At 40.1% G+C, this 20,021-nt stretch overlaps 1 protein-coding gene across 1 annotated transcript in view; it reads right to left on the bottom strand.

The window, feature by feature from the left end:
- Nucleotides 1-663: 663 nt before the first annotated feature.
- The window catches only part of chsy1 (chondroitin sulfate synthase 1), a 79,556-nt gene continuing 60,198 nt past the window's right edge, over nucleotides 664-20,021 (bottom strand). The window contains exon 3 of the mRNA XM_088082888.1: nucleotides 664-3,753. Coding sequence (XP_087939014.1) covers nucleotides 2,161-3,753 — 1,593 coding nt within the window. The 3' untranslated portion in view covers nucleotides 664-2,160. The remainder of the gene's footprint in view (nucleotides 3,754-20,021) is intronic.

Genomic DNA, 20,021 nt, shown 5'->3' with positions numbered 1-20,021 from the left:
CAAAATGCCAAATATTGGTTTCAATAATCGGCCAGGCCGGTAATCTGTCGACCCCTAGTGGACATGTTACAAACTTAACTTTAGGAAAAGAAGCGTGGTTTGGTGTCTTCAAGATACATACTTACATTAAATAACATGACAGTACCAAACCATGTTTGTTTTCCTAAAGCTAGCCTATGTAACTTTATGTTTTTACGGTACATATTTACATAAAATGATCTAAGTTAGCTTTAGGAAAAGAAGCATGGTTTGGCATTGTCACGGTATGTACTTACCGTAAAGTTATGAGGGTTAGGATTAGGAAAAGAATTTTGGTTTGTTGTTGACATGTTACGTAATTAGAGTAAACTATAATTGTTTTCCGAAACCTAACCCAGGTAACTTAAGTACATAACTTTATGGTTAGTACAAATCTTTGTTAGGTACGTAACGTGACACCGGCAAACCTCAGTTCTTTTCCTAAAGTTAACCTGCGTGACTCTTTCCTAAACCTGACCCACATACCTTTACATCACGTGCGCAACTTTACGTTAAGAACATAATGGGACTTCGGCCAACCACTTGAGGGTTACTCCTCGGTTGTTTCTGTAGTGACATCATCCCGGCAGGTGATCACTGAGAATGACAAAAATACGTGAGAATAATACAAAGAACAGCAGCAAATTTTGACACTTTTTCCCCATTTTATTTCTTTTTAAATAGAAAACCTTGCCCAGTCGGACAGAGTTGAAAGAACAAAAATTAACAAACAAAAAAAAAAAAAGAAAATTAAAAAAAAACCCACTATAATTACCGCACAGTCAGTCATCCTGGTACAACAGTCTTAAAAATCAGCCATTCATGTTGTAATGCTGAAGGGGGAGCATTACCCCGACGGAGTGCTACAACGTACAGTACCTGCTGGCGCAGGACGGCGAGGCCTGCCATGAGGAAATGTTCTGCCCTCAAACCTGTAACACAGGACCAGACAATGTGGGGTTTCACATCACAGCTCAATGGAAACGGCACTGAAGCCACACCTCTGTAGACTGGGACCAGCCGCAACATGTTTCATTTCAACATAAAAGAGTCATTAAAAAAAAAGAGACAGTGATGTGTGACTTGAGCCGGCCGACCAGAGTGCTGCTCCCATTTCAACCCACTGGAATTAAAAGGCCAGACTGGTTCCCACTTCACCCATCAGAAAGGCCTGGGGTACATTGTGTTTAATCTATTATACACCACACATTCGCACACACACGCACACACACGCACGCACACACACACACACACACACACACACACACAACACAGGCACAGGCGCACACACACACAGGCACAGGCGCACACACACACACACACACACACAGGCAACATGATACCTAAAGCAGACTGTGCAAAACTCTTTGGTGATAATGACTTTAAGTAATGACCCCCAAAAAAAACACCATCCCACAACTGACATGGTTATACAATCTTTCCAATATACACATTTCAACAGTCAGAGAGTAGAAAATGGAGCCTGCAAATTCAATAAATTAGACAGCAAAAAGATGAATTGCAGATATAAAATCCAGCAGTTGGGTTCACAGAAATTAATAATAAAGAAAAATACAAAAAAAAACAACAACAAAAAAAATCCTGGAGAAACAGTAACAGTGTCGTGTCATTTTAACCGTAAAAGAAAATGGAAAAATGACTGTAAATGAAATTATCGAATGCAATGGCCTTTAGTAATTATTGGAATAGCTGTGATCTGATGGTTTTTGTTTTTTTTAAATGGATAAAATGTTGTCTTTTGTAAACATTCACAATCAATAGTTCTGTTTGGAGCACTGCTGGTCTGAGAGTACATGGACACCAGTCTGTTTCTGCACACAGGACAAATGGAATATTTAAGGACCAAGACGGTGTACTTCACTGAGGTACACATCAATAACCCGCCTGTCCTCCTCCCACCGTCCTGACTGATGACATGTAACAGGCGAGAGGAGCCTCGGACCCCTCAGGCTCAGAATATTTGTCAATATTCCTTCGATCATGAGTCTGTCTCTATGACTTGTTCATCATGGCGTTTCTGTATATTTTCTTTAAAAAAAAAAGACATATTTTCAAAATATATCCACGTTCAGTCTTTCATTTCAGTAAAAAATAAATTAGGTAGTGAAAACAGCCTTTTTCTCACGCTGTCCTAACCGAGCCGTTATTGCTCGCCAGTCTCCTGAAGCCGTGGTCGTTCTTCTCCAGCCACAGCTCGGCCAGCTGCTGCGTGGAGCCGTGCGACGAGGCTTTGGAGCCCAGGCACATCTTATATTGCTTTGCCTCCAGGTTGGGGTCACATATGACCGGGTGGTGGACGTGCACTATCCCCGTGTCTGTGCTTCTGAACAACTTAATCCCTGACTGGACAAATTTATTAAAAAGGTCCACGTCCTCCAGCCCCCACCCCTGTATCGAGGTGTCGAAGCCTCCGGCCCGGAGCAAGTCTCCCTTGTAGACGCAGACGATCCCGAAGCCGTAGTTCCTCCACAGACCCGTCTTGGAGGTGAAGACGTAGTGGTTGTTGCTGGGGACCTTCCCAGCGTACACCACCTTGGGGTCGTACTGGCTGAATATGATGGGGAAGTAGGTTTGCTCTCCGAGAGCCGTGTTGCTCCGACATCGCTTGAGGAAGTCGCTGGTGAAGAGCAGATCCACGTCGCAGTAGAAGAGCAACGAATCGTTGGTGAAGTGCAAGGAGCCCACTTCTAGAGCCAGAGCCCTGGAGAAGGAGCCGGCAACTGGTTTGATCTCCATCTCGGCCCGCGGATACTTCATGTGATACTCCCGCATCAGCTCCACCTGCTTGACCCGCTCCGTGTTGTTGTCCGTGCTGAAGAGCAGGATCAGCAGCTTCACGTTCTGGTTCGGGATCAGACACACTCGTTCGAAGTTGGCCATGAAGCGCACGAAGATGTCGTAGCGTCCCGACAGAGGAACCAAGATGTTGACTTTCTTCTCTTTGGGCTCCCTCTGGTCCTGACCGGAGGTGGCGAGCTTGAAGGGCACCAGCATTTTGAGTGAGTTGGACAGAAATGAGAGGGAGTCCGAGTCCTTGTTGATGTGGCTGGCCAGAGCTTGGGCGTCCATCTCGCCCTCCTCTCTGAACTGGATCTGGCTGAAGGTCTGCTGCAGGTAGGCGTGCCTCCTCACGGGAACCGTCATGGTCTTCCCTTTGTGCTTCTTGTACAGCAGCAGCAGATCCAGGACGTACTCTGCTCCGTATAATGGATTCACTCTCCGGTAGCCATACTGGATTTCTTTAAAATCAATCACCCGCCCTCGTGTTTTTGCATTGGCGTTGATCATCTCCATCACCTGCATGATGATGTCGTCCAGGGCTTGCCTCTGAGAGGAGTCCATCCCGCGGCGGGGCGGCTGACCATCAGACGATGAGAACAGGTACTTACCCGTCAGAAACTCCCACTCCAGGACCTCCTCTCTCTGCCGCGGGTGGAAGCGCATAAATGAAGGCGGCATGCCGAGCTGGAGGTCCTCTCGGCTTGGCTCGGCCGCTCCGTAGCGCCCCATCTGAACGATCTCGCGGTGGAGCTGGATGGTTCGGTGGCGCAGGTCTGCGATCTTGCGGCTGAGCATGTAGCTGTGTAGGCGGTACTGGTACGGAGGATTCTTGTTGGGGTGGAGGGTGATGGCTCGATGGATCTTGCTGTTGTGGAGATCTCGGATGTAGCCCTTCTTGTTCGGTTCGTAGTTCTCGTAGAAGAGCTGCTGCATCTGTGGAGACAGGAAATGGATCGTGTTAGTGCCGCTAAGGTCACTGAAAGCTGTTACACATGTTCATTCACATGGAAAACATCACTTTTGTCATGTCTGCCCCTAAAAACAGTTTACTGTGACATGACAAATAACGGAGGAGGTAAAACCAGCAATTTTGGTTCTCAGCTACAGTCAGACTCGTGATGCTGTGAGGACATGATGAGCACCTCACTGTAAGTACCAGTCTGTTGAGCAACAGGGCTTCAATAAACATTTAGTGTTTTAAAATAATAATAATCATAAAGTGTTTTTCTTTTCTTTTTTAAAAAAATAATGTCTTTATTTGTGGTTTTATATTACATATATATAAAATAGTCTTAGCAGCAAATATGGTGTACCATAAAATGAAAAGGCAACAACAACAAACAAACAAAAAAAAAACAAAGACAAAAATAGCAACAAAAAATAAAAAACACAAAAAAATTAAGGCAGAGGTGAAAACAGATGCTGTTACAATAATTACAATGTACATGAATCTTCGAAGATATAAAAAGAATAGATACATTTAAAAAAATCCCTAATACAATAGATAAATAAAATTAAAAACTAAAAACACAATAAAAATTTAAAGCAGAGGTGAAAAACAGATGTTGTTACAGTAATTACAATATACAGGAATCTCAAAGGTTACAACACTTTATGTTCTTATTTTCGATTGCCCTGACCCCACTACGGCCTTTGGTTTTATTAGTCTTAATCAACATTTTGTTTCAAAAACTTCATGAAGCTCTTCCAAGTATTTTTCAAAACTGCCAGCTTTCCTTTTGTTATATTAGTTTTTCCAATGCAACACATGTTGAAATTCCATAATATATTGCTAGACAATGTTTATATATATATATATATATATATTTATTATTCAGTCCTGCTGCTTTCATGTCTGGTAATCATTCCAGAAATATGTGTGAGATCCTGAAAGCCTGATCAGGTACCATCTGCTCCATAACATGCAAGAAAAAAAAATCATCATCCTTGACAGCCACTTCATGTTAAATCTAATGATTGTTAAGTTTTACAAGCAGTTTGGTTCATAACAATACCGTGCAGCTGGTGGGTATTGTTCAATATTAAGTTGTTTTTCTCTTTTCTTATAAATGTGAGCTGCAGAAGACAGGTCACAGTGTTCATGGTGACAGCAGTTAACATCTTCTCAATCATTTAATTAAATTGCAGTTGGTATCAAATTTGTGCAGTCTCCAGTCTTTTTTGGGCATTGGTATTGTTTTCCCACACTCAGGGCACTTCACAATGCTAGCTTGGGTTATACATAGCCGTCTCTCAAGCCAAACACAATAAAAAAACATTTTAAAACTATTATGCCACTGAATTTACATTGTAAAATACTGATAAATAATCGCAGCAGCCGAGGACGTTAATCCAAAATAATATTAATTTTCCAAACTATACAGTGCCACCAAAAAAGCACACTTTGCTGCTGGCAGCAGGCTTTGCCCCAAATGACCCGTGGCCTCTACATTTAGAGCATAATATGCTGATAGCGAATCGCCACCAACAAGCTAAAAATTGAAACTGGTTGTAACGGTTGAGCCTCATTAACTATGTGTCTGAAAATAAATTTAACAGACGGTCAAGCTGAGAACAACCAGCCCCTTCTTCCTACCTGCAGGACGAGTCTGCCGTTCGTTTTCACATCAGCAGCAGAGGGAATGATGACGCAGGGCTGTTATTGGGTAGCTTTTAATTGGGCCAGCAGAATAAGAAATTATTTCAATGGTTTTGTAACTTTAACTCATCTAAAAAATAAAATCTGGGTTCATATAGAGATGGACGAGTCAAATTAAGACTTTCGAGCACAGATTGTTTTCTCTACAACCATCAACTGCAGGACAATTGTGTAAATCTGTAAATGGGGCAAACACATGCTACCAGAGCCTAAAATTAACAGTGTTAATCATGGTGAATCATCAAAAATACTGCATGATTTCGGTTTAAGTGCATGTAAACTGAATGGAAACCTTTGTTCTGTTTTCTGCTGATGCAAACTCTAAATTAAGAGCCGCTCCTCTGCTGACAACGAGGAAGTGAGCGAGTGTTTATTGCTTGGCTGCAGGAGTTTTACAAACCTACTGTTCCTCAAATCGCAAGAGGCGCAAAATGTAAACACCGGGACAGCTGCTTTGGAGCCGCTGGCAGCGTCTCAACCGTGGTCAAGAAGGCAGGGTTTGTGTCCCTGCCTCCCGATGAAGGGAGCATCAGAACGACTGCAGCCCCTACAAAGTCTAATTTGAGAGGACGGCTCTGGAATGCGGCCACAGGCCCGATCCCCAGGGAAAGACCATACAGGGAATAAGACAGGACAGGTCTGAGAGCTACGGAAAATGATACCTGAAGCCGAATACGATCACAGGAACTGCCTGAGTTACTCTTTGCTTTTCCATGGCTTTAGCCTGCATTCCTGTGCACCTAGGAGAGGGCAGCCTGCCAATCAAAACACACCGTAACCTTGTCATTAATGGAAGTGTTGAGCCGAGCTGTTCCCCTCAGAGGTGAAGGGTCAGCCTTTGCATCTGAAACCAGGCCGCTGCGCAGGCAACTACTGACAGAAATTTATGTGGAGTATTCTTTCAAACTGAAAAAAAAAAAACGTCCTGCAGTTTTCTGAGTGCTCAGGGTGACGGCTTCTGTCATTCAGACCATGGATGTATAAAGAGACCTGGATACAGTGTAGGAGGAGGACCTCCTTTGTAACAGCTCCTGCAGTTTAAGGCCAGTTAGATTTGAGACATTTAAAGATTTTTTTTGATGAATATTAAGACCAATTTTACAGTAGCCAAAACTGAAAAACAAACAAATAAATAAACGCTTTTTTACTCAAAGTTCAGGACAATTTTGCCCAAATGTTAAAAAAAAAGTTAGAACTGTTGATGTTTTTTGTGATTTAAAAAAAAAAAAAAAAAAAACTAAAATAAATCTCACCATTTATTTGGGAGTTTTACAATGCAATGACAAAAAAAAACAAAAACAAAAACAAAACAAGTCTAATAAAATAATATTTGCCATGTTTGAGCATTTTTAAGACTTTTGAAATACTGATTCAGGCCTTATTTTTATATGAATGAATTAAATCCCTTATAACACCTGGGTCTACTTTACGAACAGGTCATTCTGTGATAGAAAAGGATTTTTTATTCTGCTATCACTCGCGTGAATGCTGAACTTTGGAGTATTTTCAGTTTTCTATTTATTTACCCTTTTTATTAGGGACACGTTGGACATGGACGTGATATCATTTAAGTCTGATAAGTATTTAGATATTTGTTTCACTCGATGTATATTGGCAGAAGTGACGTGGGGGAAAAAGGAGAAGCTGTGTCGGCAGTCTGGGTTTGGGAGGTCAGCTGTACAGAAGTTCAAAATGTTTATTTTATTAAAGGATTTAACGGCAAAATGCGGGTTATTCTTTAGGAATTATTGCGGATTACTGCACGCCTGGACCTTTTGCCAGTGGAACCTGTGATGAGACGATGTGGCTTCATGTGGTCTGAACTACAACGTTAAGGACACTAAAAACAGACTAATATATATGATGCGAAACTGATTAAAACAAATCTTCCTTCCCAACACAAATACCGGTGCAGTGCACTTACAGCCTGTATCCCAGTAAGAAAGAGGAAGCACTTAACTTTAATGGAAAAAGACATCTTTGTGTCTGCATTTGTTTTATTGGGACAATTTGAGTAGTTTCCCTCCTCGCAGTATTTTTCCAGAATAGCTGGGTCGTTGGCTCAGACTGTATCCAGCAGGGAAACACCAGTGGTCATCAGCTGACAGCCCATTGGTCAGGATGTTTATGGCTCTCTCCTGTGGCTTCACCATCATTAGCACTCTTCCTAATTACATGACCTCCACTTCTGTGGTCACCGTTGCAACTTATGACTCATTAGTGCGATTTCTTCACAGTCATTAACCTCGCTGCATCCCCGACCCAACTACAATGGTTACCTAACAAAGACGAAGGTAAGTCAGAAGTTAGTGCTGTAGCCGAGGGAGCCTCGTGTGCTTCGGTTTGAACACATCTGCTCCGTCGCTCCGGGAGCTGATGAGAAGTAGAACAGCTGCTCTGAGATATTAACCACAAAGCTGAACTCGTTTTAAAATAAGCACTCTTAACTCATTATGTTATATTACATACAGCCAGGAAAGGTTACGTTGAATCCTTCTCCAGGGCTGTCACTTTTTAGTCAAAATTCTGACTTTTAAATGTGGGAAAAAATATTTCAGCTCAAGGACTTGACTTGGGGGCACACAAATGAAGCAGTGGGTGTGGGCATGCTCGACCAGAAAATCATTAGCAACAAAAGCTCGGTTCAGACCAAAGTTTTGTGATGGGACGAGTTGAAACTTACAACTACTTGCAATGTGCCGGTCTGTACAATCTGCTAACCTGAGAGATCTCACACTAATGCAACTCTAGAGACGATGTATCGTATCTAAAAGTAACAAATAAGACACAAATGAAAAGACAGAGGAGTTGCAACACGGCTTTGTCGCCACAGTTCAAATTTGTCTGAAAATAAAGTGCCACTATCAGACGCTGCAGACCCAAGTATGTTTTTAGTTTCCTCGTAGGTCTCTGTGACTCTATAACATAAGCCATACTTTTAACCAAGTCAACACAAACACAATAATCAAAGCAAAACACGAGAAACAGTTTTATCAAACCAACAACACAGTGGCCTATCTGCAGTGAAGGGAGATGCCAAACCAATGAAACCAGCTCGAGTCCATGAGAAAGGTTTGCACTGTGATTACATTAAATAAATACACTGTTTCACACATTATACCACTGAAATCCAGCCTGGCGACCCTAAAGACTCAGTGAGGACGTCCTGCTGGAAAAAACATGCTCTCATTAATATATAAACCAACAACACAAGAGTCTAAATACCAGAGACCAAATCAAGACGGGTTTCATGATTTCACAGAGGAATTGTGGATTCAAAACTTCCAGATGATCCGCTCAACTTTTGAAGAGTTATGCTATGCAATAAAAACTCCTGCTGCATCATGAGGGAGCCAGTTCCTACTGACAAGCGCAAAATTTATTTGTTTTTTAGGTATATTTATATTCACAATTTCAATTTGCACAACTTGAGGGTTAATGAAAACCCGCCTATTATTTTAAAGTGTATTAAAACACAAGAAAGGTGATCTGTGATGGGCTCTTCAAGTTATCCCCCCCCACTTCACCTATATTCCCACTTCAAAGTTTTCTTTCCATGATCCCCTTAATGTTCCTCAAGACAGAAATACAGAAGTTCCCTGGATAAATTAACCTTATTGTAAGTTTATGTTCTGACATCAGGTTTAATTATTTCTTCTCCCTTTATGAGAAGTACTACGATACCCATGAGCCTCAGCCACTTCAGCTATGAGTCAGAGTTATGGATAATTCAGAGTGTCTCCTTGTTATAAAGTTACCAGGGATGCCAAAGTTTCCTGGTAGACAGTTTTTGGCTGGTTACCAGGGTTTCCCAACACATGCATTTATTTGTGGCGGCTCGCCACGATTAAAACACCTGGTGCCACAAAAACAGGTGGACTACTTCATTAGGAGCAAAGTTAAAATCTGTATAGTTATGCAATTTACCTCCCGCAGGGCAGAGCGTACTCTGGGCACACATGGAGCAGCAGAACGTCAGTTGCAGTGAAAATGAAACTTAACCGTTTCTTCTGCTGGGTCTAAAAGTTTGCATTCACTCACAGCAGCTGCTTCTCTCATCTATTGATCTGATCAGCTCTGAACCAATGGACAGATCAATTATTGACCTTCACAATCTGCTGCTGAGGAAAAGAAGACCTCATTTTTTTATTTTTATTTTTTATACAATTTCACCAGTAAAAGCATGTCAGTCTATCAAAAGCAAAATTGACGGAAACAAAAATCCCCCAAAATTGACTGACTTTATCCCAAATTTGTCCGAAATCTTAAATCGATTGTTTTAGTGCAACACAAATGTGTTGTGGTGTGTCACATCATTTCCCAGCTGTAGCATCAGATGTGTCACACGGACTGAAGAGGCAGTCATGGTAAGATTAGCTGGGATTTGCTGATCTGTCTACTGTTTGTGATGAAACTGTAACAAGGATACAGGAAAGTGGCTTATCTTGACAGTCATCAGCCCACAATGACGGCAATAAGACAACACAGGTTTACACAGAAAACAAAAGATGTGGGTGTTGTGAAGCGCATCTGACTGTGTCGTCTCCTTAAGTTTCTGCAAAGTCAGCTTACTGTTGGCAATGACACAGCAGAATTTTGGATGACTCTCACCAAAGGAGTTGTGCACTGCTTCGTGTCTACAGGCTTGTTATACCTTTGAATTTTTATGAAATATCCCGATATTTTTGAACACAAGTTTCTCCCATCTTTGCAGTGCTGAAACATCCTTTCACCTACAGTAACACTGTCAATGAGAAAACCAGTCAGTTTAACTTCTGGAGCCCCGACCACAGAAAAATAACACCTTACGTCTTTGAAACCTGCCTTTTCTTGTCATGCAGCTCTCAGATGCCTTTCACAAGTATTTAAACCTTTGAACCGAGCACATTGGTACCATTTCTTTCAATAACATGGATAAAGAAAATGAGCATCATGATCAGAAATAATCCACAAATTGTGAGAAATTATTTGATTTTAATTATTTTGAAATTATTTTGACAAAGTTAGGGGGAAATGTCTAAAAGCTAGGGAAAAAGTACACTTATAATGATTATAATTACATATTTAAAATTATGCAACAGAATTAATATAATTTTTAAGCCTTTATTCAAAATATTGTTTGCCTTTTTTTAACCTTCTACTTCTTTTTTTAAAAACTAATTTTCAGATTACTTTCTTGTACTTTTTTGGATCATGTCCTCTTAAGTTGCTCACTGGCTTGCCTTCTTCCTATGTTTATGAGAGCGCCAAGTTTCTCCAGGTTAGTGACAGAATCACATCCCATTTTTATAGCTCAGACACACCAAACCAAACATGAAGAACTAGTGATGATGAAGGCTCACTTATTGCATTGCCTGGCCAAAAAATCTCAAAGACTAGCATGTACCTTCTGTGCCTGAGTGAGGGAAAATAACTCCACACCTGCCTGTTGGTGGTAATCTATATTCATTGTTCAAATATGGAAAGAAAAATAAAATATTAAGATGCCAAGTATTGACTTTATTATTCAATTAATTAAAAGTTGAAAAAAAAGTAATAAATCACATAATATTGCAATACATGTTATTACAAAACTCAGCATATCACAAAACCTTAAAAACTGTGATTATTTTGTTTTGTAAAGACTCTGGTGATTCCCACTTCTACCAGTTAACACATTAACAAGACAACCCAACGCTGAATCGAATGATATCTACCATGCCCTAACCAACGTTAACACAGACAACTGTGAACCGTTTCTGCTAAAATGCTCGGTGGCTACAACGAAAATCTCACCCAACATAACTAGTTTGTTCTGATCTCATGCTCTCTTGACTTTAGCCTTTCGTTTACTTTCATCACTTTGTTTCTTGTATTGCACACTGAGCTTTACTGCCAATCAGGGTTCGATTCATCGGTCTGATTCAACATGCTAAATTAGCTGAAAAACAGCCGACAAGGGCGAAATTATCCCATTTGTGCAGGACACACCACAAAAGCCAGGTCAAGAGACGGTCCGAAATCAACTGGTGGTTGACTGTCAGCTTGGTGACGTCATTTTTAGCGAACATCACGTCCAAGTGCCACATTAGCTCTGACAAACTGTTTAAACAGTTAACTCATCATGGTTGGCACCGCTCAGCCTGTGAAAACTGATGTACTGTGGCTCTGTGGGAGCTTTGTCAAGTTAAGAAAACAACGCCTGATGATGTCATAGTGATGTAATCGGGGTTATCTCGGTTTTGGCTTGCAAATTCATAAGAAAGAGAAAGCTTGCGTTATGTGGAAGACATGGCCATTTAGCAGGCGGGGGGGCTACTAAAAAGATGAGCTGCATTATGGTAAACAGTGTGATTTTGAAGTTGACACATGTTAAAGACAAAAAAATCAGGATATCTCAGCTTCTACCGCTTTGATTTTGACCACTTTTTAAAAATTAATCTGTCAGAAATACAGCACTAAATTGGCAAAATACTCCCTCAACATTTGTGGTTTAAAACTTAATGAATCTATGGGCACTTTAAGTTCTTCGTCTGTAAAAAGAACAACTGAATGTTGTGCTCTGTGCTCTAAATGTTACATGATGCTCCAGACTCAGACTGTGTGTGAGGATATATATAGGCTTGTGTGTGTGAAGGCTGATGGAGCAGGCCGAGTGTGTGCAGTCAGTGTCAGCGAGTCTCGAGGCTCGGTCCCATCAGCAGGCAGCATGGCCGCTGCTCTGACTGCGTTTAATCTGCCGGACAATAGGCAGTGACTGCCTCCGAGCGGGCCATGCAAATCTAATTGGAGACGGCATTATGCTGCTGTAATTGGCTCTTTTGTAAGCGAGGGTGGTCTGTCCAAACTAATTTCTCGACTCGGGGAAAAGCTTCTCACACCTAAGACAGCTCCACAATAGGTCTGGTACTGATGTGTGTAGCGGGAGGTGGTGGTACCATCAACGGCACTGTGACATCGGATGACTTCATCAATATTAGCTTTCTAAGCTGTGGACTGCTGGTGAGTGAGACGGTAAGGTCCACAGAGGACAAGCTGAGACCTGCACAGGGCTGACCACATTTCATCACATCACTGGAAGGCAAAAGGTTGATGCTAAAATGGATGTTGGGCACTACGCAGAAGCGTCAACCAGTTACACTGACTTTGAGTCTCTAATGACACAAAAGTTGTTCAATTCATTTTAATCAACCACGTACAGGAACTACAAACAAAACTGAGTTAGACGATTGTATTTATAAAAAAAAAAAAGTCGATGTGACAAGTGGAAAAAGTTATGATATAATTATAGTGAAGAAGTATTTCAGATTCACACAGTGTAATATGGAATAAATGAGCAAGGATGAAAAGTTATTGCTGTTTTTTTTTTCGTGCGAAGCCTCATCTAAAAACTGTCGTCTATAACGGTGTGGCTCCAGCACAAACCAATTACAGACTTTATTCACTCTATAACTTTTCCAGCTGTTATTTCATGTCTGTTTGTGTTTCAACTATAAAATGTATTTATATTTCTATCTGAAACGCTTCCAGTAACATTCGGTGAGAAAAACAATAGATGCTGAGAGTCCAGTCTTGCACAAGTCACTGGGTGCAGAAATGCCTCCGTCAAGTTGTTTTAATGACGGGATAAACAAACGAGGAGGGTCAGATCAGTCTAAACAAGAGTGAAAACATAATCCTCATTACAAGATAGAAAGTCTGTGGCGAGACGAGAGATTTAGTGGAAATGACTGATACTGAGTCAGCAGAGGAGCAGATGAGATAGTGAAGGTGGCGGCCTGAATGATTTAATGAAGCAACAAAGACAAGGTTCAGTTTGAACAGGGCAGGTCAGGATATTAGAAGGACGGCAGGCAGGATATGAGATCAACAGAGACGACAGCAGAATCACTTTATTTTGGGATCATTCTTATTAAATTTATCCCAACTGATCGAAACTGATAAATGTCTCTTTATACTTTTAGTCGGAGTGGGGATTAACAAACGCTTCACTTAAATAATGCAGTATTATTGCTTTTTTAATATCTTATTGGATTTAATCCTTAGAGGCTGTCTGGCGCATTTTAAGCATTTTTTATTCTTCGATTTTTTATAATTTTGGCCTGTGTTCATGCATATGGCATACATTTTGGCAAGATTGTGTATTTCTGTTTAATTTTTTTTTTAATTTTCAGCTCAGCTCCTACAATAAGTCTAAAATACACTGTGGAAACAAAATTGTTACATTCATACTGTTAACTGCAAAAAAAAAGCTCCATTGAAACCCATTCAAACTGTAATTTTTGATCCCACAGCCATCAAAGCAGAAAAAATGCACTGTATTATTTCTGGGTGTCATTCTGGTAATTTTTTACCACACAAAATACATGCTATTTCCACTAGATGCACTGGTACAATCAATGTTGCTGCAAAGCATTGTTTGTGTTTTTTTTTCATCTAAAAACTGAGTGACATCATGACAAAAAAACTGGCATTCAAAGGGTTAAATTCTATATCAGCATATCAGATATCCGTAAAAAATCCAATATTTTGCATCCCTAAATAAAAAGAAGAAAGATACCTGATGGTAAACAAAACACGTTATCAGCTACAAAAAAATAAATTTGCTGTTAGATGACTTTACAGGAAAAGTTATCCATACAAGATCACAATTTCAGCAACGACTTCAGTCCATCAACAAATTCCAAAAAGATCTGAACTTATTCTATAAATTTTCCAGGCCTGGAAAATGTGATTAATGCTTGTGGAAAACCTGTCAGTGCCATTATCTGAATATGTCAAAACCTGTTTCCACGAGCATGCGGACCCTGCTAATTTATGTTTCATTTGTGATCTGATAAACAAAAAAAGAGAGAGAAAGTGGGGCAAGGCCAAGGAAATCAATACGCTGCAGATCCACAACGAAAAAAAAAGGTTTCACCCATTTTAAATTCTGAAACAATATTGAAAATCCATGAGTGACCGACAGTGTTGATACTGTGGCAGCCACCACAAATAAATCATTACATGGGAAACACTGCATTTGATGAGCAGGGACAAAATGTAACGTTGAATATGTTATGTTGAATATGCACATTTTATCACAAGGCCATTTAAATAAAGTTTATTTAATAAAGCACCTTTCACAGTGCACAGAGGTTACAAAGTGTGTCACTTGGATAAAATTATTAAATATGATACAAACAAAATAAATATGCCTTGTGCTATACAGTCTTAAAAATGCATGATTCAACGTTTCCCCTTAGTCTAGTGTTAAAAATTTAAACCAAAACCACAATAAATTCCTATAACAAACTGCAATACTTAAAAATTATAACAAATATCGAAGCTGCACCCAAATATTGATATCGTATTGAATCAGGAGGTAAGCATATTGTCCCAGCCCTCACTTTTTGACAGTGAAATAAAAGCATTTAATCACATTTTTAACTTAATGAAATATTTCTGAGCTGCATAGTGGAGGAGTTCCCAGAATAAATGATGCAGAAAGTGACAACACAAAATCTTATTTTTTTTTTCTTATTACTGATTAAAAAAGATCTTGTCTGTGGTTTCATATTTTGAAAATGATGCATATTAAATCCTTTCCCTGCCAACAAATAAAATAGAATAAAATTATTTGTAAGTGAATAAATGTTCTTGGATTAGTTAATAATTTCAACAGCTAACATGCCATTTAGATGACAAAAGTTTAAACATACATAATTACATGCATGAATACAAAGAACGCTGGTTGAAAGGCTTTTTTTGTTCCTATGAGCAGGGTTGGGCTACAAAATGTTAAAACACATCTCAGATCAGACTAATTTTCCAGTTGTCTTACTTGGAAATTGACCAAACAGAAAACAAACATGCTGACAGATGTTTATCTATTCAGGAACATAGCAGCAGTGTGAGTAAGCAGGCGGCGTTGATCTTATGGAGAAATGCCCACAGGGATGTGACGCAAGCACGGACATGTTCCCGTTAGTTCGTTGAAAGCACAACCACAAGTATCGGACTTCTGCCAATCACTATCACTTAATCTAACATTATGCAACCCTGTCACACTACACTGTGTGAACGCCATCCATCCTCCCGTACACTCTCTAGATTGCCTTTTCTGTTGGAGGTTGCCGCTGCTGGTCGGAGCTGTCAGGACCGCAGCCTGATGAAAGAGCACGCTGTCAAACCAGACCGCAAAGTAGCAGCACAAGTTCAGAAGGGAAAACGTTTATCATTTGATGTTGGTATATAAAATCTTTGGCAGTTCAATGAATAATTGATTTTCTCTACTCGGCAGTCGTGTTTCAGTTAGGTCACTGCTCGTCTTGATTCGACACGTTGGCAGAGATCCACAGTTCACAGACGAGATGGAGAAACCTGACCGAGTAACACTATCTCCTCCTCCAGCAACTTCACTCCACTGTTTCCATCGACAGCACACCTCTGAGCCCGAACTCTTCAAAATGAGATCAGTTACATTACTTTTACCATAAAAGAATACTTGACCAATTTAGTTAGCCAATTTAAAAGAAACTGGCAGTTCTAGTGCATAAACGCCAGGAGTTTTAATGAACTGAATCAAGAGAGAAAAGACAAAGAGAGAGAGAGGGAGGGCTGCAACTGAGAGATGGAAAGTGATGGAAAGACACAGCTATGAAGTGGAGAATTGGGGGGGAGAGAGTGCATGTGAAGGAGACATGGCTGGCAGTGTTGCCTTCTGCCTTCCAAGTGTTGGGAGAGATTTGCCTGACATGCAGTGAGGAGCAGTGATCATCATCCACGCGCCACATGGCCACAGATGGCCATACGCACTAAAAACACAGAGGGCTGCAGCCCGTTCTGCTGAACCTGTCGTGCACGAGACGACAAACTACTGTAATGAGAAAAAGAAGAAGGAGAAGTGGTGCGAGCAGACACAACAGCCTCTAGCTCGGAATAAACGTTAAATTTTAAAAAATTATATATATATATTTTTAACCAGGGCTGGGTGACATGGCTTTAAAATAATATTGTGATATTTGAAGGCTGTATATACACACACACATACATATAAATATTTAATGTCCTTTAAAGTAATGTTAACTAAAATACAAAATTATTAAATGAACTGCAGTTACAATACAGTTTAAAAAAGTAGCTGGGGGTTGACCGATATTGGTTTTTCAGGGCTGACGCCGATACTGATAATTAATAGGGGTGTAAATCACTGGTTTCATCATGACACAATATTATATCAATACTTTGTACAACCATACGATATTTGCCAATATTACAAAGTTTACTACGATACGATTTAACACAGTCGGTTACATACGAATCTGCCCCCCCCCCCCTCAAATAATAGTAATATATCATCTTCATCTTTAGCCTCATCATCTTTCTCTTGACTGCTCGCCATCATCTGCCGGACGCTGTGTGACGTGATACAAAAGATTGATATGGATCGATGATTACACTTTGCATCAATGTTACCTGATTGTTGCTTATTTTATCGATATATCAATGCAGATCGATGGATTGGTAAGTAATAATAATAGTTCATGAGACTGATGACCGTTATTTTGAACTGATATGGATTTACAATAAAAATTTAAATATTCCTGTCAAAATTTGAATTTGGAATATAACAAACTCCAGTACAAAACTTTGTTTAAATGCCTTTAGCAAATGCTTAAAACCAGAGGGAAATACACAGCAGAGCCAAAGTAGTGCACTTTATCATATTTTATATATATATAGGTTGATCTTGGACAGAAATTGCGAGTTCATATAGGGTCAGGCTGGATTTTTTGGTGGCTTTTATCAGAGCTCTAGCCTCCATCTCACCCTTGCTCTGGGTCTGCAGCTTCCTGTAACAGAGAGCAGTGTGAAAGCAAAGAGCACTCACTCTGCAGCTAAATCTGGGTGCTGAAACGTCCTGAGAACTACATTGAGTGTATAACAGTATGATATTTCATCAATTTCAGTCTCGATGATAAAGAAGAGTGCTATGCATCTTCGGTCAGGCTCTATGTGTTTCACATCACAATAAGAAGACGATGGCCTTGATAAGTGCCATTATCTGAATATGAGCTCTTATTACTCCAGCATGCTGGGAGCGCTAATAAAGGAGGAATGTGAACGGGCCCTTTGGTTTGTGTGTCCGCTGAGGATTGGACGGGACTGGGTGACAGGGAGCAGAAAAGGCTCTTTGTTCCCTCCAGCCGGTCCCTCTGTCCAGATGTCTTCCTTAGCTCAGCCTCCAGGGAGAGATGGGAGATATGCACTGTTACGACTCAATTACACAAGAGAGTCGAGACAACAGGAAAAAAAAATGTTGCCCCAGATTTTCACAGTAAAGTGAAGTCTGAACTAGGGTTGAGCAATATGGCTTTACAATAATATTGCAATATTTTAAGGATATATCGTGATACACATTGCATATCTCAATATTTTTACATGTCCTTTAAACTAATGTTAACTACTAAAACACAAATTTGAATAAAGTAGCTATGGGTCAAGTGATATTGGTTTTTCAGGGATGATACGGATACCAATTATTAGTAGTTAACGAGACTGGTAACTGATATTTGAAACCGATACACATTTACAATAAAAATGAGAATATTTCGGTCGCAATTTAGAATTTGGAATATAACAAACTCCCAACACAAGACTTTGTTTAAATGCCTTTAGCAAATGTGTAAGACCAGAGGGAGATACACAGCTTCAGCAGTCAAAGTAGCGCACTTTTTCATTAATTAATTTTATATGCAATCATTAAAATAAAACGCCAATACAGATAATTGGCAAAATGACAAATATCGGCCCTGATAATTGGACAGGTCGATAATTTGTCGACCCCTAAAAGTAGCTTCTGTCATATAATCAAGCTGACTACACTACTGTTATCACATTTAATAAAATATGGTTATAAGGAAGTTTAAGTGCTTTTATGATGAAATGTAAAAAAGTATAAAGACATGTGTTGCTTTTATTTTGAAGGACCCAGCTCATCTCAGACCAGAGGTATTGATGTTTTTGTTGTGGACTTGAAGCTTCCAGTCAACAGTTGGATGTTAGTGTTAGCAGACAGTTAAAGCAGATACCGCAGCCCTTTAACCGTGAGGATACATTCACTGTGAGCTGGCAACAAACTATCAGCTCTACAGTTCAAATATCACTGATATTTTCAAGTTGTTCTGGTGCTCTGTGATCGCAAAATGTGACTTAATAGTCGCAGTTGGAGCTCTGCAGATACAGACACGAGCCTCACCTGCTCACACTACCGCCACTACCACTCATTCAGTTAGACTGTTATCACAGCGCCGTTAAACACGGTGATTTATTCTCTGTAAGCTAGAAACAAACTAAAAGCTCTCCAGTTCTGATATTAATAGTATTTGCAAATCTCAGCAGTACTAATGTGACCAAAGAGTCACAGTCTGGAGCTCTGCAAAAACCCTGCTTTGTGTGTGTGTCTGTGAGAAGTGGAGAGCTGCAGGAGAGAGCCAGAGAACCAAAATGTAGGAGGCATAAAAAAAACAAGGTTAAAATTTATACTTGATGTCCGCAATACTGTCATTTTATATTTCTCACGTGGAACAAGCCGCGAAACATCAAGCATGTTTGATATATCCCCCACCCCTGGTCTGGACTGCAAAACAATGATTAGCTGTGAGATGAAGAATAAAAAAACTATATGGAAACATGTATTTTTACCCTTTTTTCATACCCATTTACATCTGTTGAAAGCAACATTCTCAATTGTTTTAATTTATAAGTAGACAAAGGTCACACAACAGAAACTCCAACAGCTGCAGCAGCATATTCACACAAAGGTAACAGGCCTCTTATCTTTATCCTCATTCAGCCCAAACATCCTCCCACCTGGGGGACTCGGATTCAGATGTCAGACTCTGGTGGATGTGGTCTCAGCCTCACGTCCTTATCTCCCAGTCTTTAACGCAGCAGCCTCTCTTTTAATTTCCCTGTGCAGGATATCAGACCTGAGGGACAGCTGATATTATATCAAAACACTGATGGAGCGACAGCTCCCCTTACTATAACAGAATCTGAATATATCATACCATGCCTGTTTTCATGGTACAGTCAAATCTCTACAGCGTCTCTGTTGTTTGTGAATAAATAAGAGGTGGGGGCTGTACTAATGATATTTGTGATAGGTGTGGCTAATCACTGGCCAATCATACCTGTATTTTCTTTTTTTGTCCAAAATTAGCAGAGTTTTGGTCTCCTTCCTTTAGTATGTGAAGTAAAGCACTTCACACCACTCTTGAACACAGCCCCTTGATAGGTATCGTTGGGGTACCCCCCGCACCGCTCAGTCTCTCCAAGAAACACTCAGATGTTGTTGCTTTAGCCTCAGTCTTTCCCCCAAAGTGCATTTTGTTACATTGGAAGAGCCCTAATCCTTCTTCCAGCACATGATGCTGGTTGTCTGATTAAATGTCTTAAAAAAGATAGCACATATATATATATATATATATATATATATATATATATATATGTTTAGGTCAGATAACTGCCACAGAACGGAGGCAAACATCTGAAGAGTCTAAAAGCTAAAAGTTCATTT

The sequence above is a fragment of the Plectropomus leopardus genome, chromosome 1 (assembly GCF_026936395.1).
Source record: "Plectropomus leopardus strain MGB_pleo_1.0 chromosome 1, ASM2693639v1, whole genome shotgun sequence".
Lineage (NCBI taxonomy): Eukaryota > Metazoa > Chordata > Actinopteri > Perciformes > Serranidae > Plectropomus > Plectropomus leopardus.
The sequence above is the reverse complement of the archived record's forward strand: the minus strand, read 5'-3'. Positions and strand labels throughout refer to the sequence as shown.